General features: G+C 33.1%; 1 protein-coding gene across 1 annotated transcript in view; it reads left to right on the top strand.

The window, feature by feature from the left end:
• The window catches only part of LOC126889786 (protein cornichon), a 31,663-nt gene extending 17,161 nt beyond the window's left edge, over positions 1 to 14,502 (top strand). Inside the window, exon 3 of the mRNA XM_050658374.1 lies at positions 10,455 to 14,502. Within this exon, the coding sequence (XP_050514331.1) occupies positions 10,455 to 10,482 (28 nt within the window). The 3' untranslated portion in view covers positions 10,483 to 14,502. The remainder of the gene's footprint in view (positions 1 to 10,454) is intronic.
• Positions 14,503 to 18,760: the final 4,258 nt, after the last annotated feature.

Raw genomic sequence — 18,760 nt, 5'->3', positions numbered from 1 at the left:
AATTTTAGAAGCCTTGGAAGTGTTACCAGGGAAATGGACCAATAAGTTTTCGATTTAAAAATCTTTTAGTAATATTTTTCAATATTTGATGGATTCGACCGTTACTTGATGGAAGTTCATTTACAATCAAGTAGTAGGAAGTTCATCATACAATGTGTTTGCCTTTTTAAGTCTTTAACTGAAGAGGTTGAGGAAAGGAGAGCTGTTTATCTCGAGTTGGTCATTCAGAATTATATCTGTATTTTTCAGTTTATTAATTTCCATAGATTCTAAAAAAGATAGTTTAAGGCCTTTATTTTGAATATGCAGAATTTGAAACTCTTCATTGAAAGAATGATTATGATCTAGAAGGTGAAGTGCGTATGTAGAAGTGTCTGTTTTTCTATTGTTGAAAGCCCTTTTGTGTTCTGCTATCCGTTTGTCAAAAGTTCTGCCAGTTTGAGCGATGTACGTTTTCGGACAGTCACCACAAGTTAGTTTGTACACACCACTCTGTAGTTGCTTTCTATTTCGGCTTTTATTGTTCTTAATATATTTGCTTAAGTTGTTGTTAGTTCTGAAAGCTGGTGTTATTCCTTTCTTCTTTATGTATCTGGCTATTTTTGTTGTTATCTTGCCAGTATATGTAAGAGAGCAGAAGGTACTGGGTTCTTTCTGTGGTGGTGGATACACTAATTTCAGGGCTTTCTTATGGAGTTTTTGGTTTAAAATTTTGTTTACTGTTTGTTCGTTATAGCCATTGTTTAATTGTTTACTGCTATTTGTTTAATGATGTTTAGTTCTATCTCGAAGTTATTTCTTGTCATGGGTTATATTTATATTTATATGGGTTATATATGGTTATATTTATGAACCAACTTGAAACAAAAATTTCTAAACATCCCGTATTTAAACAGTTCTTATATTGGTGGAGATACGTGGATGATATACTAGTATGCTTTACAGGAACTAACAGACAACTTGACCAATTTCTATCATACATTAATTCACTTCATAGTAATATTGAGTTTACAATAGAAACAGAACAGAATAACTCCATCAACTTTCTAGATGTAACGATTACCAGACTACACAGCAAACATGAGTTCTCCGTATATCATAAACCTACCCATACTGACACAACTATACACAATTCATCATCCCATCCTACACAACACAAATTAGCAGGCTACATAGACTAACAGAAATTCCCATGACAAGAAATAACTTCGAGATAGAACTAAACATCATTAAACAAATAGCAGTAAACAATGGCTATAACGAACAAACAGTTAACAAAATTTTAAACCAAAAACTCCATAAGAAAGCCCTGGAATTAGTGTATCCACCACCACAGAAAGAACCCAGTACCTTCTGCTCTCTTACATATACTGGCAAGATAACAACAAAAATAGCCAGATACATAAAGAAGAAAGGAATAACACCAGCTTTCAGAAGTAACAACAACTTACGCAATAATATATTAAGAACAATAAAAGCCGAAATAGAAAGCAACTACAGAGTGGTGTGTACAAACTAACTTGTCGAGACTGTCCGAAAACGTACATCGGTCAAACTTGCAGAACTTTTGACAAATATAGATAGCAGAACACAAAAGGGCTTTCAACAATAGAAAAACAGACACTTCTACATACGCACTTCACCTTCTAGATCATAATCATTCTTTCAATGAAGAGTTTCAAATTCTGTATATTCAAAATAAAGGCCTTAAGCTATCTTTTTTAGAATCTAAGGAAATTATTAAACTGAAAAATACAGATATAATTCTGAATGACCAACTCGAGAAAAATAGCTCCCCACTCCTCAACCTCTTCAGTTAAAGACTTAAAAAGGCAAACACATTGTAAACTATATCACTTGAGAAAGGCACTCTGCCGAAACAGGTGTAGTCAGATAGTTGTAATAAATTTTGTGGAAGTATAGAAAACAAACGTTTTCGGTGTTTTATTGTTAGATTTTTCAATATTATTAATGTTGCTATTAGGATTGAAAACTTTACCTTTAAAAAATAAGTCAGTTTATTGACAGATAGGTTATTGGGAGGACGGAGGGATATTGACAAATATGAAACTATACCAACTTAAGAATCAGAAAGAACACGACGTGCATGCCACATAGCATCAGTCGATGTGATTTTCACTGAAACTATTCCATTAAAAATATCTTCAGAAAAAATCATATCTCAAAAAAAACAAAGTAGCTATAGTACTAGACAGAACGATAGTAACCACTGCAATAGAAATGGCAAAAGATATTAGTAAAAAAATAATTTTTGTTGCAGAAGATACTGACATACCGGTGCTACTTACGGCCCTCACTCAATCAGACATTTAAGTTTAATTCAAGAAACCTGCTCGGCAAAATAAAATTATATTCTTCTTAGAATTTGGGACACTTTCTATCTGTACGAGAAAACATTTTATTGCTGCATGCGATAACAGGTTGCAATACGGTATCTGTAGACTATGGACGGCGAGTCAAGTCCCAGCACTTAAACCACAATTGACCCATTGTGCATCCTCCCAGGGAGTTGTCGTCCTAGCTCATTATCCATCCTGCCATTTCCAGGAAGGTGGACAAATCATCAAGGGACATCTCCCCTATATCAGCATATGTAGGCCAAGGCTCGCCGAAAGCATACTCACGTATTGACTATAACGCCGGAAATGCTCGGCAGTTTCGTCATCTCTTTCACACTTCTTGTACAGAAGTGTCTCTACTAGCCCCAATGTGTGGTGTTTGGTTAGTTAACAATGGCCAATTAAAAATCCTACTGTCAAGCGTAGGTTTTTCCTGGTCATTCTCAACTACTTTTCTGACGTCTAACTTCCCAAGTTTCCATAGTGTTACCTTGGCACATCTACCTCTTGGTCCTTCTTCCCATCTTTTCACGGTTTGCGTGTGGGAGTAACATTTGGCAATATCCGCGTTTGTTGTAGTTGACCAGCCAAAAAGATCAGCATATCCTAAGAGTCTTAGGCTTGTTGTTTTCCTAGCTAGATGGTCAAATATGAAAAATAATATGTATTTGTGAGTCAACATAATATAGTATTTACTAGTAATTTTTTTAAATAGAAATAACAAACTTTATTTTTTGTACATTATTTGTTAACACACGATAAGATAAGAGTAAAAAGGTGCCATTAATATACAGTGTTGGCATTGACCAATTTATGTCAATACGGAATACTGAATAGAAATTTAATTTATGAAAATGTATGAGTAGCATATTATTACACAGGTAGTCCATTAGTTCGTTTATACTTACGATTTTATCCTTTGCAAATCCCTAAATCCCTTTGAAGATATTGGAATAGAACTTAGCATGACATAGGCTATTGTTAGCCTCCTTAGAAAGGCTAAGATACCCCAAATTAACGTAAGATAATTTTTATTACAATCTTCATAAAACGGTTTCCAAAGTTAGCAGTTTTCTTTTGTATAGAAAATTTTTGTTGACCTATATATACCGGGTGGTATTTTTATTTAATTGGATATTTTTACGTTTTTGTATTATTAAAGACACATGACGATAGCAGTTCTGTGATACCAACGAATATGCACACTCTTAGGCTCTATGCGCATTTGCGTATTTTCAAGCTGCGTGCGATCGTTGGCGGTTTAGCACTACCTGAGTTTAAGCTGCTTGCAAGCGAGCCGCGTGGATCGGGAGCATGCCAGTTTCTGCTACACCGCCACGTGCACGCCTCGCCGCTTGAAAATAAGTCAGACGGTTTGGCAGACTGTGCTGAGCAATCATTCAGTACGCGTTGACCGCACGATCGATTTCATTGTAGATACAGAGTGTATTTACCCCGAGAAATCGCTCAAACATGTGTTGATCGGAAACTTGGCTTGAAAACAAGCTGCTTGCTCGTAGCGTGCACGCAACTTGAAAACACGCAAGTGTGCATGGATCCTTATAGACGGAGAGGTAGCGCTGAAAAATCTCTTTGAATTTATTAAAGCTAAATTTTTCACAGTTAATTACTGTGATTGTGTAGAGAAACATACTGCGGTCGGTCAAGCGAAACATATAATAGGGGTTACTGAGAGGGTATCAAAGTTGCTTTCCTACGAAGGTAATTAAATCCATTTACTAAGGCTGAAAATCAGTACACACATTCTAAATTGAATATAAATAAAATATATTATAGTCGGTCAGCTCTATGACGGGACAGGGCCGATCGGTCGGCCCCAATGAATGTACAGGGTTATTCACTATATTTTGACCCCCTTGTAAACTGCATTATTTACAGAATTAGAAAAAAATGTAAAACACGAAAGTTGATCGATTTTTAAATTATGCTTTTTTGACATATATCGTACTAGTGACGTCATACATTTGGGCGTGATGACGTAATCAACTATTTTTTTAAATGGGAATAGGAGTCGAGTGCTAGCTCATTTGAAAGGTTATTCAATTCCCTATTTAGGAATATAAACATTAACATAATTGATTATCCAGGGTGTCCAAAAAAATTTTTTTAATTAAATTAATTGTTTAATTAATAATTCAAAATATTTTTTTAGACACCTGTATAAATAATATATGTTTATAGTACTGTATAGAGAATTGAATAACCTTTCAAATGAGCTAGCACACGACCCCTATTCTCATTTAAAAAATAGTCGATTACGTCATCACGCCCAGATGGATGACGTCACTAGTACGATATATATGTCAAAAAATCATAATTAAATCGAATAACTTTTGTATTTTACATTTTTTTCTAATTCTGTAAATAAAGCAGTTTACAAGGGGGTGAAAATATAGTGAATAACCCTGTACATTCATTGGGGCCAACCGACCGGCTCTGTCCCGTCATACAGCTGACCTACTATAATAACTTTTATTTATATTCAATTTAGAATGTGTGTACTGATTTTCAGCCTTAGTAAATGGATTTAATTACCTTCGCAGGAAAGCAACTTTGATACCCTCTCAGTAACCCCTGTTCTACGTTTCGCTTGACCGACCGCAGTATGTTTCTCTACACAATCACAGTAATCAACTGTGAACAATTTAGCTTTAGTAAATTCAAAGAGATTTTTCAGCGCTGCCTCTCCGTCTATTAGTGGTGTTGCAGTTTCTCCCACGTAGAAATTGTTGCATTCACAAGGTATTTTATAGATGCAGTTTTTAGACCTTTCTTGTGTGTTATTGGGTTTGGTTTTTAACAGGGTAACTCTCAGAATGTTGGTTGTTTTGAATGTTCATGGAAGCAGATGTGTAGAATTACGCTCCCCCGTCACCGGTATCCGATGGGACTTCCTCTGTTGGAAATGTGGTTTACCACCCGGGGAACTACATCCTCATTATTCATCCTGCATATTGTATGTTTGTCCTTTTATTAGTGCGTTGCGTTGCGTTACGACGTCGAAACGGAACAACGCATCGGGACGAGGCCCGATCGCATCGGGATCGACGGACATAGGGGTGTTCTTCGATGACAATGTCATCGCAAGACAGGTGTGGCATACAATGCGTTGTTATTTTGCGACGTCGCAACCCTAGACACTAATGGGGCCTCGCTCTAAAGAACCTGTAATTTCAGTCGCCCATTCTAGATCCGATGTTGTTCGCAGCCGCTCACTTTGGATCAGTAGTCCAGGAACCGAAGCTTTTCAGCTCGCAATTTTTACAGAATGAATCGATTTGCTTGAAAATTTGAGAATAAGTAGTGGAGAGCCCAAGGATCAAAATCTATATGATGCCGAAAGGCGCTTTTACCATGGGGGTGGTTGCCACCCCATCTCGGGGGTGAAAATTTTTTATTATATTTTGACCGCAAAAGTTGATAAAACCATTTATTCTAAGCAAAAAATGTTCCATACATTTTTTGCTAAAATTAATAGTTTTCGATTTATTCGCTATCGAAAGTGTTAGTTTTATATCGAAAAATTCAATATTTTTCGATTACTTACTCATTTACGATTCACTCAATTTTTACCGTAGAAAAAATTTTTTTAAACCAAGTTCTTGGGAATTAAATAACCTACAATTTAATATTTAAACATTTTTTTGTATCTCTGATGCTAATCTTTCTATTCTGAAGAAAATGGCATTTACCAAACTATAATAATTCGTTATTCGATTTTAACTCCAGTTTTTTAAAAACTAATCATTTTAAGCCAGTCAAATTTCTAGAATCCATTAATAATACGTAAATAAAGAAGAATGGATAAGGCCAACGACTAAAAATACCGCTAACTTGCATTATTATGCTTCCAATTGGATTTCTCCGTTTTTTGTTCAAAAAATATATTGATTTTTAATTGTAACTTTTTTATTTTTTATCTTAGAAAGTTTAGTAAAAAAAAGTTTTGTAGGTTTTTACAAGATCTATAAGGTTATTGATATTTAATCCATTTAATATCCTCACTCGCAAAAAGAGGTGACAATGAAAGGGTTGGTAAAGGTGGTTTTTGCATGTTATTACAAGTTATAATTATCAATACCTCACTCAATTTTTGCCGCAGAAAAAATTTTTGCAAACCAAGTTCTTGGGAATTAAATAAGCTACAATCTGATATTGAAACATTTTTCGTGTCTGCGATGCTAATCTTTCTATTCGGAAGAAAAGGGAATTTTTTACCAAACTACAAAAATTCGTCATTCGTTTTAACTCCATTCTTTTTAAAACTAATCATTCTAAGCCGATCGTACCTCTAGAATCTATTAATAATACATAAATAAAGAATACAAAATAAGGTAAATGACTAATTTTAATTAGAGTGGTGATTATGGGGTTGATTCCGATCACTTTTTAACTGAAAAAAATAGGGACTGACATTCTTTTTATTATGAGTCACTAAATTTTTGAGATAGACTTTTTTTATTTCTGTGGATAGATATTTTTAAATACTTTAAATTAATTTCAACAAATTATCCTCGAAAAATGCATAGTTTTCCCGTCTTTTGACTTTGAAACTACAATATTTAGCATTTGACGAAGAAGAGCTAACATATAATAAAGTATAGCTCGATTACTATTGGTCTTAAAGAAAATAAAAAAAACGGTTTTGTTTATTTTTTCAAAAGCTACATTTTTGTTAAGCAAAGTTGTTTTGATAAAACGAAAACTTTTTGAGTTATTAGCAGAAAACTGATTAAAAACATTAATTTTTTCGATATAAAACTAACACTTTCGATAGCGAATAAATCGAAAACAATTAATTTTATGAAAAAAATGTCTAGAACGTTTTTTGCTTAGAATGAATGTTTTTACCAACTTTTGCGGTCAAAATATAATAAAAAATTTCCACCCCCGTGATGGGGTGGCAACCACTCCCATGGTCAAAGCGCCTTTTCGCATCATATAGATTTTGATCCTTGGGCTATCCACTACTTATTCTCAAATTTTCAAGCAAATCGATCCATTCTGTAAAAATTGCGAGTTTATGTCCTATTTTAAGCTTCATTACTTGGACTACAGACGCTGCTTGACTTTATACTTCAATCTTCAAGTACCTACCAAGCTTCATCTAACAATGAATTACCAAAAGTTGGTATATGTGCTCGCAAAAATGATATTCAGCGCCTCTGTCGACCGCGTTACAAAACTTCTTTGTTTACATTCCTACACAATCTACTCAGGGACATATTAATTTTATTACAATATTTATTTATATTACTGACATTGTTTTTAGATATTTTCATCGAAATATTGTACCTAAACCAATTATTAGACGCCTGTTATAGTCACAAGAGTCGAGTGAGCTATTGAATGTTACGCCGTAAACAATGTGATACTATATCTTAACTAAAAGTGATTTTTCTTCTCTCTCTCTCTCTCTATCTCTCTCTCTCCCTCTTTCTTTCTACCTACTTCCCTCTTGCTCTCTTTGTCTCTGTGTATTTTCCGTTTAAGAGAGATTAAAATGAACTCTCTCTGTTTAAGAGAGAATTAAACAAGATCTCAATTAACTTATAGCAAACAGCAATAGCAGAAAGGGTGGGGAAGCATGATCAGGCAATTGGACCAAGGGTTATTTTACTAAAAATGCAGCCGAGTTATAAGTGAAAAAACGTTTAGATGCTTTACTTTTGCAATAAACAAATGCCCGTCACTTCTGACGCTAAATCAAGTTTGACATTCAAATTCAGCAGGTCAAGATACATAACACTCAATGGACTTTGATCGGCCACGAAACAGCCTTGGACCCTAGACTAATAATATGGTGTCTTAGTATTTTTTAGATTATTTTAAAGTTAAACAAAAACCTTTGTAGGATTGTTTGCGATTTGTAAAATTTCAAATAGACCAGGGCGCATCTGTAAAAATATTAGTACATGTGGACGTTGAGAGGTGACTCAAATTTTTTTGCAGAAATTGCTTGAAAATGACTCAAATAATAATATTTGAGTTATCCTCCCTCTCAAAAAGGTCCGGAATATTGTTTAAATAATCAAAATGTCAAAAAATGAAGGAAAAATTCGATTTTTTTGCTTCGTTTTTTGATTATAACTTTAAAAGTATTAATTTCCGAGAAAAGTTGTACTGACATAAAAGTTGCGTAATTAAATTTCCTACAATATGGAATTGGTTAAAAATTTAAAAACTAGTCAACCTTGTTGCAAAATAGCAATAGTTGCGAAAAAACCATACAAAAACAAGTATTCGCATTTTACGTTTTTCAACCATTTATGCTACACTTAGGACCTTCATATTTCACCCAGAAAAACTATGTGATACATTAAAATAGTACTGTAGATTTCATTAAGATCCGTTTAATAGATTTTGCAAAATAAATTTTGTAATCCAGCTTTCGCAAAAAAAAATATTTTTTCAAAATGTTACAGGACTGAAAATAAAGCAGATAGCAAGTTGAATTTTTTTTTGCGTATAGAAGTGTACTGTACCTTTCATCTGCAATTTGCAAAATTAAAACAAATTAACTACCACGGCGTCAGGAATTTTTTTAAATTAACATTAATTATTGGTGCTACGCGCAGGACAGCGGATAGTTTGCTCTGATTGGGCATTCCAATGACCTTTGATAATGATTGATACATTTTAATTTTTATTACATTTCGATATAAATAAATACATTTGTTTATTGCAAAATAAAAACATACTCTATCTTTTGAAATAACACTTTTTTTAGCTAAAACTTTCTTTGTTCATATATTTTAACTTAGAGAATAAAAGTTTATTATTTTTAAACATTTGCAATTGTTCAAACAATATTTCACAAACAATAATAAAATTAGTTTGATTTTTGTGGAATTAAAATATTAAAATACAACAAAATATAGAGTAAGAAAATAATATGTTAGATAAAGATTGGAAGAAATTTTGATGGAAATCAAGTGTGAATCGAACACCGCTGTCCTGCGCGTAGCACCAAAAATTAATGTTTATTAAAAAAATTTCCTGACGCCGTGGTAATCAATCGATTTTAATTTTGCAAATTGCAAATGAAAGGTACAGTACACTTCTATAAGCAAAAAAAATTCAACTTGCTATCTGCTTTATTTTCAGTCCTGCAACATTTAAAAAAAATGATTTTTTTGCGAAAGCTGGATTACAAAATTTATTTTGCAAAATTTGTTAAACCGATCTTAATGAAATTTACAGTGTTGTTTTACTATGTCATAAAGTTTTTCTGGGTAAAATATGAAGGTCCTAAGTTTAGCGTAAATGGTTGAAAAACGTAAAATGCGAATACTTGTTTTTGTATGGTTTTTTTCGCAATTATTGCTATTTTGCAACAAGGGTGACTATTTTTAAAATTTTTAGCCAATACTGTATTGTAGTAAATTTAATTACGCAACTTTTATGTTAGTACAACTTTTCCCAGAAATGAATAGTTTTAAAGTTATAATAAAAAAATCGAATTTTTCCTTCATATTTTGAATTTTAATTATTTAAACGATGTTCCGGACCATTTTGAGTGGGAGGATAACTCAAATATTATTATTTGAGTTATTTTCAAGCAATTTCTGCAAAAAAATTTGAGTCACCTCTCAACGTCCATCTCAAAACAGATGCGCCCTGGACTAAAACAATTTTAAGTACTCTCATTGTTAAAAAGTTGATTCACCACATTTTCATAACGATTTTTAGGGCGGCTGTACACGGACTGCTGAGGTCGTTTATCACTGAGCGACATACACGGACTGCTCGAGCGATCGTTGTAGACTTCTGGAGCGGTCCATTGTTGACTACCTGAGTTGTCCCTTGTCGCATTGCAACCGCTCTCGATCTGTCGATAGCACGATGGAATTTCATTATGCTATTGACAGCTTGAAGCGGTCTTGACTGCTCGAGCTGTCGTGTGTATGGCAACGAATATACAATTATAATTCACCGCGCAAACGCTGCTTCAAAAAGTCGACCTCAACTGCTTGAAGATGTCCGTGTACGGCCGATCTTGGGGTATCTTTTTTACTCTTATCGGGAATATTTAAGAACCGAAATCCCTAATGTTTTCCCTATTTGTTCCAGAATGATATACGTGTTAATTTCCAACTGAGACTTGACGGCCAGCACGACCGTACGACAAGACATTTTCGAACAGTAAAATCATTAGTTTTAGTAACAAATACAAAGACAGATGGGAATTCGGTTCTCGATATTATGCAGAGTATTTACCTGATGATGAACACTTATTGGAGGATAGAAACGCATAATTTGCAGAACTGACTTACCCATGTAATGGACAGGTATGATGGAAACGTATGTACTTTAATGTTTTGTTAGTATTTTTACGAGAGAAGCTAAGTAGGTTTGTGAAGAATTAGTTATTTGTTGTACTCGATACTTTTTATTAACTCATTAATTAATTAAATCCTACAAATACACAACGTAAGAGGCTACATGAGCGCGTCAGCAATATTTTTTTTTTTTTTTTTTTCGGAAGTTCTGCTAACTTTCCACAGTGCGTCGACAGTGACACTATTACTATCAAAAACTAAGGCACAGTATTATGATAACAATAATTGAGGGGCTTGGAAGTAAAAGGGTTTAGTGCACTTTTTTCAAATTCTGACCTAAGTACAGATTCGCATACCTAAATGGTATTATAACTTGATGGTAAATTGATCTAAGCATATTTCGCCCTACAGGCGCCATCTAGCCATTACATTTTGTTCAATGAAAACAATTGCAGTTTGCTTTGGTAGTAAACAGGTTTATCCGTGCTCTTGAACCGTTTTACCACAAAACTATGTTTAGTATTCTGTAAAAATAAATAGTAAGAAACGGGTTCAAGTGCGCTTGAACCATTTTACCACAAAACTATTTTTAGTATTTTGTAATGTGTAAACCCATGTTAATACAGGATTAATTTCAAGTAAATAAATATTAGATTTGTGACCAATTTTGAAGACCAATTAAGTATTATGCAACGTGCCAGTTGTAGTTACACTGTGGATAACAGCTGGAACAAAAATGATTAGTAATATGTAGTTAACATCTGCATTTGAACCGTTTTACCAGTAACATTTATCAACACCATGTACCGATTCAAGTACATTTTTTTCATAATTGAAAAAAAGGAAGGATATAGTAAGGGTTTATATTTTTATCACTTTATAGTAAATTGTACACTAGACAAATTTTAGTTTAATGACTCCTAGAATTCATAAAACTCAAACAACTTTGAAGCTGATTGTCTCAGAACTACCAAAACTGCACTTAAACCCTTTTACGTCTGGCTCCCTCAATTATGATACTCATAGGCGCGCTAAATGTTGCCAAGTCAGTCAAGTTCGGTTTCTTGTTATAGATAATCGATTTTTAGAAATTCCAATGTGACACAAAATCTAGGCATGGGATAAAAAAGTTTATTTGAAGAAAGTGTATTTTTTTCTGTTCTTTTTAATGGCGGTACAGACTCATTTTCAACGAAAACATTTCGTTTATAAATTCGCAAAAGTCTGTGTGTTATTGAGTTGCCGCTCCTGCAATACTCAGATCAGATTTATCGATGGATTCTTATGTAGTTTTTTCTTCTGAATACAAATCTGAAAATGGCATTTCGATATTTCTAACCGTCTTCGAGATAATCGACCCCAAAGTGTAAAATGTGACGTCACAATCGGGTTATTTTCTTCCGACACACTACACGTCCAGCTGAAATCGTTGCTATTAAGTAGGCTAGTTTTTTAATCTCGATTTGTTAAGCAAAGCATAATAGGTTATTTACATTTGAGTTTGACACTTCGTGAATGTCAAACTAAATTTTAAATTAAGTATTAATAAAACATTAATGACATTTATTTGATAGTGAATTTAATTATTATATAAAATAAATAAGATGTTTAAAAATACAATTTGAGTATATTTTAAAAGCAATAATTTATTAACAGCTTCAAAAAGGTTTATACGAGTAGGCGGCCTCCCCTTTATGATAAATGGACTGTTCCATTTGCTATGAAATTAAAATATAGTCGGTTCGCTAAACTCGACACAACTGGCTAGTGATTTTAGTAGGTAATTTTTTTGTTTTTGCGAATTTTGCCAAAATTGACAAAATTACTAATTATTTAGTAATTATTAACTAATTAGTAATTATTTTTTGCCAAATTGACAAAATTATTGACTAAAATCACTAACCAGTTGTGTCTGAGTTTAGCGAACCGACAGTATATGAAAGAATATTGTTTGGTATAAACAATTATGATCTGATATGTGCAATTACATCTTTCTAATGGAAAAAAAATATTTGAAGATTTTCCTCAAATTATGGATACCAGCAACATTTTCATTTATAACTCTTTTATTTTTAATTTGACGAAGAAAATTTATTCTTCATAAAAAGCTCTTCATGTTCTAAGATTTATGATGCAACCATCATATGTAAAATTTTATTAATTTTATACGAGGTATATAAAAAATATGAATTTCGATCAAGAATGAACTGCCTTTATAGTTCATAACATTTAAATTAGAATGATATAATTGCACATTAAAACATAATTATTAATTCTAAACTACTTTTCATAATAGCAATTTTCCATATTATGAATTAAAATACGTAAATAAATAAAGTTTTCGTTATGATAATGCTCGCATTTTCAGCTTGTTTAATATTTTATTTAATTATAGTAATTTCCACACACTAACATATTTCTCAAATTGGGCTCTGTACCGCCATTCTTTACTATATTACGAATATATCTGCCAAATATCTCGACAAAATATTCAAAATTAAAGCTGTAATCTTGGAACGCGTTTTCCGCACGCTGATGTTGCCTCTTAATAATGTATAAACATGTTAACATAAATTTATTTGAATATGCAATTCAGGTATTGTTTTAAGAATATTTATTGCAACTAGTACGCTCAACCTATGCTAATGAAATGTATTATCAATAACTAAATCGTTCAAGTTAATCTTATAACCAAAAAATATAATTTTCATACCTAAACTTTGGAGTTTTACTTAAGAGAATATTGTTTAGACATGTTTCAGAGAAAACCACCCATGCAATTTTAGAAAATTTTTGTTTTTTTTATTTTTTTTTCGTATCAAATTAAATCTATTGTGTATTGATTCTGTTACTCTTGTCGCACGTAACCTGACATTATCATTAGTCATCATTATCATCATCATTCAACCCGGATCTATCCACTGCTGGATATAGGTCTTCCTCAGCCTTTCCATGTATTCCTGTTTTGTGTTGTTTGCATACAGTTTTTGTCGATCCTCTACTTCGATATAATTCTTGTCTTGGTCTCCAGTGTATTATTCGCTGTGTTTATCTGTTATCCGACATTCTAGCTATGTGCCCTGCCCAGTTCCACTTAAGGGTCATAATTCTTTCTATAGCATCTGTCACTCCTGTTCTTCGTCTTATTTTCTTGTTCGTAATTCGATCCCTACGAGAAATGCCGAACATTGAGCGTTACGTGGCTCTTTGGGTGGTAACACAAATTTTGTTTCTTACTTTCTTGGTTATTGTTAAAGTTTCTGCACGATATGTAAGTACGAGCAACACGCACTGATCAAAGACTTTTCTTTTGAGACACATAGGCAGTTCTGACTTAAGCTTAAGCTCTTCTAAAGCATTCCTACTAAGCATACTAGTAAAAATATATAATATTAAACATGTACTAATTTTAGTGTATTTGTTTTACGCTCACATGTATATACAAATCCATTTTTTTATTTTTCATTTTTAAGTAAAATAATTTATTGGACTTATTTGATTGTGTATTGTTCCCAGGTGAAAACACTTATGTTACTTCCATATTTATTAAATTAAATAAAATTTTGTAATGAGCAATAGTTCCAGATATAATTGTTAAACCTCAGAAGTAGTATCAACCGCTATCACTACATAAACAAAGGCATGTAATTAACTTTTTTTAGTACCAGTAAACTGAATTTTTTAAATTTACTTAATTTATTTAAGATTTTGCAGGTTAAGATAGTCAATAACATAAGAATTTTGCAATGTTCACAATATTGTTTATTTCATAATATTTAAATCAAAATCTGTATCGCCTTATCATCTGTAAATATTTGTAATAAAATGTTTTATTTACATGAACTGGTTTTAATTATAAGAAACATGAAAAATATATTGTTATCACAGAGAATGGCAGATCTCACTAGTAGCGCACAAGCCCCTAACTTACATGCATTTTTGAATGTGCGTGCGACACTGTACAACATTTTTGTGCGACAATTTTGAAAATTTTGGTTTTTCGATAATTGCTCAAAATTTTAACCTACGAATTACGCCAATAACTGAGCGTTTGTAGGACTCCAGGCTCTAACAGTGTACATATACTTCATTTCTGGGAAAATTCGAATTTTTAGGTTACAGGCCTCAATAACTGTGATCAAATCCACTTCTTATGAAAAAACGGGTTGCCAAGCTTATTAAATCCTCCAATGTCTTCAGATATCATATTTGACCTTGGCTGCATCCGATACTACTTGCCAATACTACTACTTTGATCACTAAACGCATGTTTAGTGATCAAAATCGGTTAAACTGTTTAGAAGTTATCGAGCTCCAAAATGTATCTAAATTTATTTTAATATTTGGCGGATCTTTATTTAAACTGGCAAACTCGTTCGGCTACACTCACATTAAAATATCATGGAACACTATTTTCTATTACATAGCACTGATTTCATTCTATTGAAAGCGCTTCGGGCCAAGGTTCATAAATAGACAGGTTGCATGGTAACTTTCCACCAATCAGCGTCGAGAATCTAATGGCGGGAGTGACGTCACCCAGAATGCTGCATACAAATTCATTCACTTCACTCATTGAAATGAACTCGGAAAGTAGGAATGTATTGAAAATGTGTATATTTAAAAAAAATACAGTGGAACCTCGATAACTCGGATTAATCGGGACCACGACCGATCCGGGTTATCGAAAATCCGAGATAGCCGGAGAATATGGTAAAAATTAATAAAATACGGTATACTTACAGATAAACTCCGTTAGAATTGAAATAACATGAAATATTTTTATAAATATGCACAGTACATATTACCTACTCATTACAATTCTAAAAAAAACACCAAACCCAAACAATACAAGACACACAATACTAAAGACCATTGTTTATAAAAGAATTTTTTAAATAGTCTTTCCTAAACAATGCTGACAGTTTGAAATAAAAAGGAATAGATACTACAGACAGCTGGCTGTTGTTTCTGCGGCGTGTACTATGAGTAATTTTTAATCTCGTGTTCAAATTACACACATAAGTACACGACACAGAGAGTCTAGACACATTATCTCTCAAATATTATATTACATACACTTTTATTGTTGAAAGGATTGTCTGATAATTAACTATTTTGATTGGAAATAAGCCACAATTAAATTGAAAAATACAAAATATTGAAAATCAAAATGTTTATCTGATGAAAATCGGTCCGGGTTAGCCGGACTTCCGGGTTAGCCGGACTTCCGGGTTATCGGGGGCCGACTTATCGGGGTTCCACTGTACGTTTGGATTTTTAATGACTATTTATTTCATATATTCTTTAAAAAATGTGGTAGATACCTGCAGAGTTACAAAAATCATAGAATATAATTGCAATTAAATATATGCAGTAGAATAGCATTACTACTTAATTAAAGCAGAAGGAGATTCTTTCTTGTGTATATATGGGACTAAATCATTCAAATATCCTAGGTATATTAATAATGGGTTCAATACAGTTTACTTTTTTAAATGATTTTGAGTAGGTATATAATAATTTTGAATTGGGGATAATGCATGTAGTACATTATTATAAATTCCTCCTAACATGTAAACCATGGTGAAAAAGAGATTAAACTAAAGATTTATGTATCAAAATTAGTAGTTTTTCCCTTAAGTTTAACATAAGAGCATCTGATTACGTTAGGTACTGGATTATAATATGTATCTAAAACTATTAAAACATTATGATTCCATTCAATAGGTACCTGTGAAGTTTTACATTAACAGTAAATTATAAAAAATACAATTTCAGTGCAATAAAGGGAATTTTCCCCATTTTATATATTCATTTAGTTTATAATTGTTTATTCAAACGATCTTCAGATGGCTGCAATATTGGTTATAATTTTATATGAAACAATTACATATAATAGTTCAATAAGTCTAAGCAGATTGCAACCTACACAGATGATGTAAACTTGATGTGAAGAACCGCAAGAGACATTACAGAACTGTAATGTCTCTATACAAGAATGTTCTTTACTATACAATACAGCAGAAAGAAATAGGTACTTAATACAACCACATTAAAATGTATCTTAACACTTGTAAAAGAGTTTTGGGTTTAAGTTATTATACTAAAAACACTTAATGATATCTATAGATACATTATATCTCAAGATATAAACACAAATTAAAACACTAACGATATTTAATAACAAAATATAGCCTCCAAACCACGTATCCTATTATGTTTACAAACAATTCGTAAAATTGATCGTCTGGGTGACGTCACGATGACAATATTTCATTTGTCAATGTCAAAGTTACCATACAACCTATGGTATAGGGACCTTGGCTTCGGGCCATCTCAATGCATCGCTTTATTTCAAGGCTGCGGATCCATTGTTCATTTAGCTCACATCCCAAATAATTGTATCTATAGTCCTTTCCACCTTGACTTTACAGTATAGGGAACATAGGCAATGCAGTCCTTATGAGAGTTTTTAGCGCTGTGATGCCAATTTTATCAAAAGAATTTGTAATCGAACATTAGAGAGATAAAATTAAAACTTTTAGAAAGACAATCTACAATTTTAGGATTCGTATGCGTTTGTTTATTTGATATACTATAGTTATTACGCATATGAATCCTAAAATTGTAGATTGGCTTTCTAAAACAGTTTAATTTAATCTCTCTTATGTTCGATTACCAATTCTTTTTGATAAAATCGGCATCACCGTGCTAAAAACTCTCATAAGGACTGCATTGCCTATGTTCCCTATACTGTAAAGTCAAGGTGGAACGGACTATATGTAGATACTTTCTCTAAAGCTTTCTCGTGGAGATGGCACTCAAAGTGATGCACTTCACAACATTTGAATGATAATTAAAGGCAGTTTGGATAGCAGTAATGTGCTGAATCACCTCGTTCGGAATATTGGCTATAACGCGAAGTACCTCATTTTGGAATCTTTGTTATATTGGAGACACTGGCGAAGCCCCATAAATTCAACCCATAGGTCCAAATAAGCTTAAGAATGAACATACATGATAAAACCTTGTTAGTCCAGCTGTTTACGTTTGTTGAATATATTATGTTTCTTATGCAGAAGGGCATGTTTCTCTACGTAGCGTAAATATTACTTGAAATTATTTAGTGCCATTAGTTTTGATGCGCCATATTTTTAACCATTGCTGAATTCTATTTACGTTTGATTGGAGGTTTCTTGAGGCTCATGATTGGGTGCGTGTGGGATGCCAGAAGCATCTACATACGTTGCTACTGTAGTTGTTCTCGTTGAAATGTCTGCTGTATACAAGAGACAAGGACGCTGCCTTGCGGGACACCTGAATACATATATTTCAATGTACTCGCTTCCTTGTTTCACCAGGAAATCTCTATTTTCCAGATGAGATTTTAAGAACTGGAAAGGAGGATAGGGTAGGTGCTTCTTTAGTTTTGTTTGCAATCCTGTATGGCAAACCTTAATGCCCGAGATATGTCAGTGAATGCAGCTGAGGACTTTAAAGGTATAAGATCTGTGTGTTTACTAATAGCAGGTATTGAACGAGACAATTAATAAAATAAAAAAAACCAACAAACACTAATTACAATACCTACTCATCAACGTACCTCCGATAGCCTATTATTGGTGAGATAAGTGCTGTTTTTTCCACAAGCGCAATATTCTATTAGCCTTGCGACATCCAATATTGGACATAGGCCTCCCTTCGCTCCTCCATCTTTCTCTATCCTGAGCCATGTGCATCCATTTTGAGCCTGCTTGGTGTTTTGGGTCATCTACCCATCTCATCTGTGGTCTTCCTCTCTTTCGTTTATATGTCCATGGTCTCCACTCTGTAATAATTTTATTCCATCTTTCGTCTTTTTGTCTAATCGTATGACCAGCGAATTTCCATTTTAGTTTAGCTGTTTGACGAGTAGCATCTTTAACTTTTGTGATATTTCTTACCCAGGAATTCCTTTTTCTATCTGACAGTCTTACGTTGATCATTTGTCTTTCCATTGCTCTTTGTGTTTTCGCAATTCTGTCCATATTCGCTTTTGTGAACGTCCATGTTTGACATCCATATGTAAGGACCGGAAGAATACATTGGTCGTAG

Source organism: Diabrotica virgifera, chromosome 8, assembly GCF_917563875.1.
Source record: "Diabrotica virgifera virgifera chromosome 8, PGI_DIABVI_V3a".
Lineage (NCBI taxonomy): Eukaryota > Metazoa > Arthropoda > Insecta > Coleoptera > Chrysomelidae > Diabrotica > Diabrotica virgifera.
The sequence above is the reverse complement of the archived record's forward strand: the minus strand, read 5'-3'. Positions and strand labels throughout refer to the sequence as shown.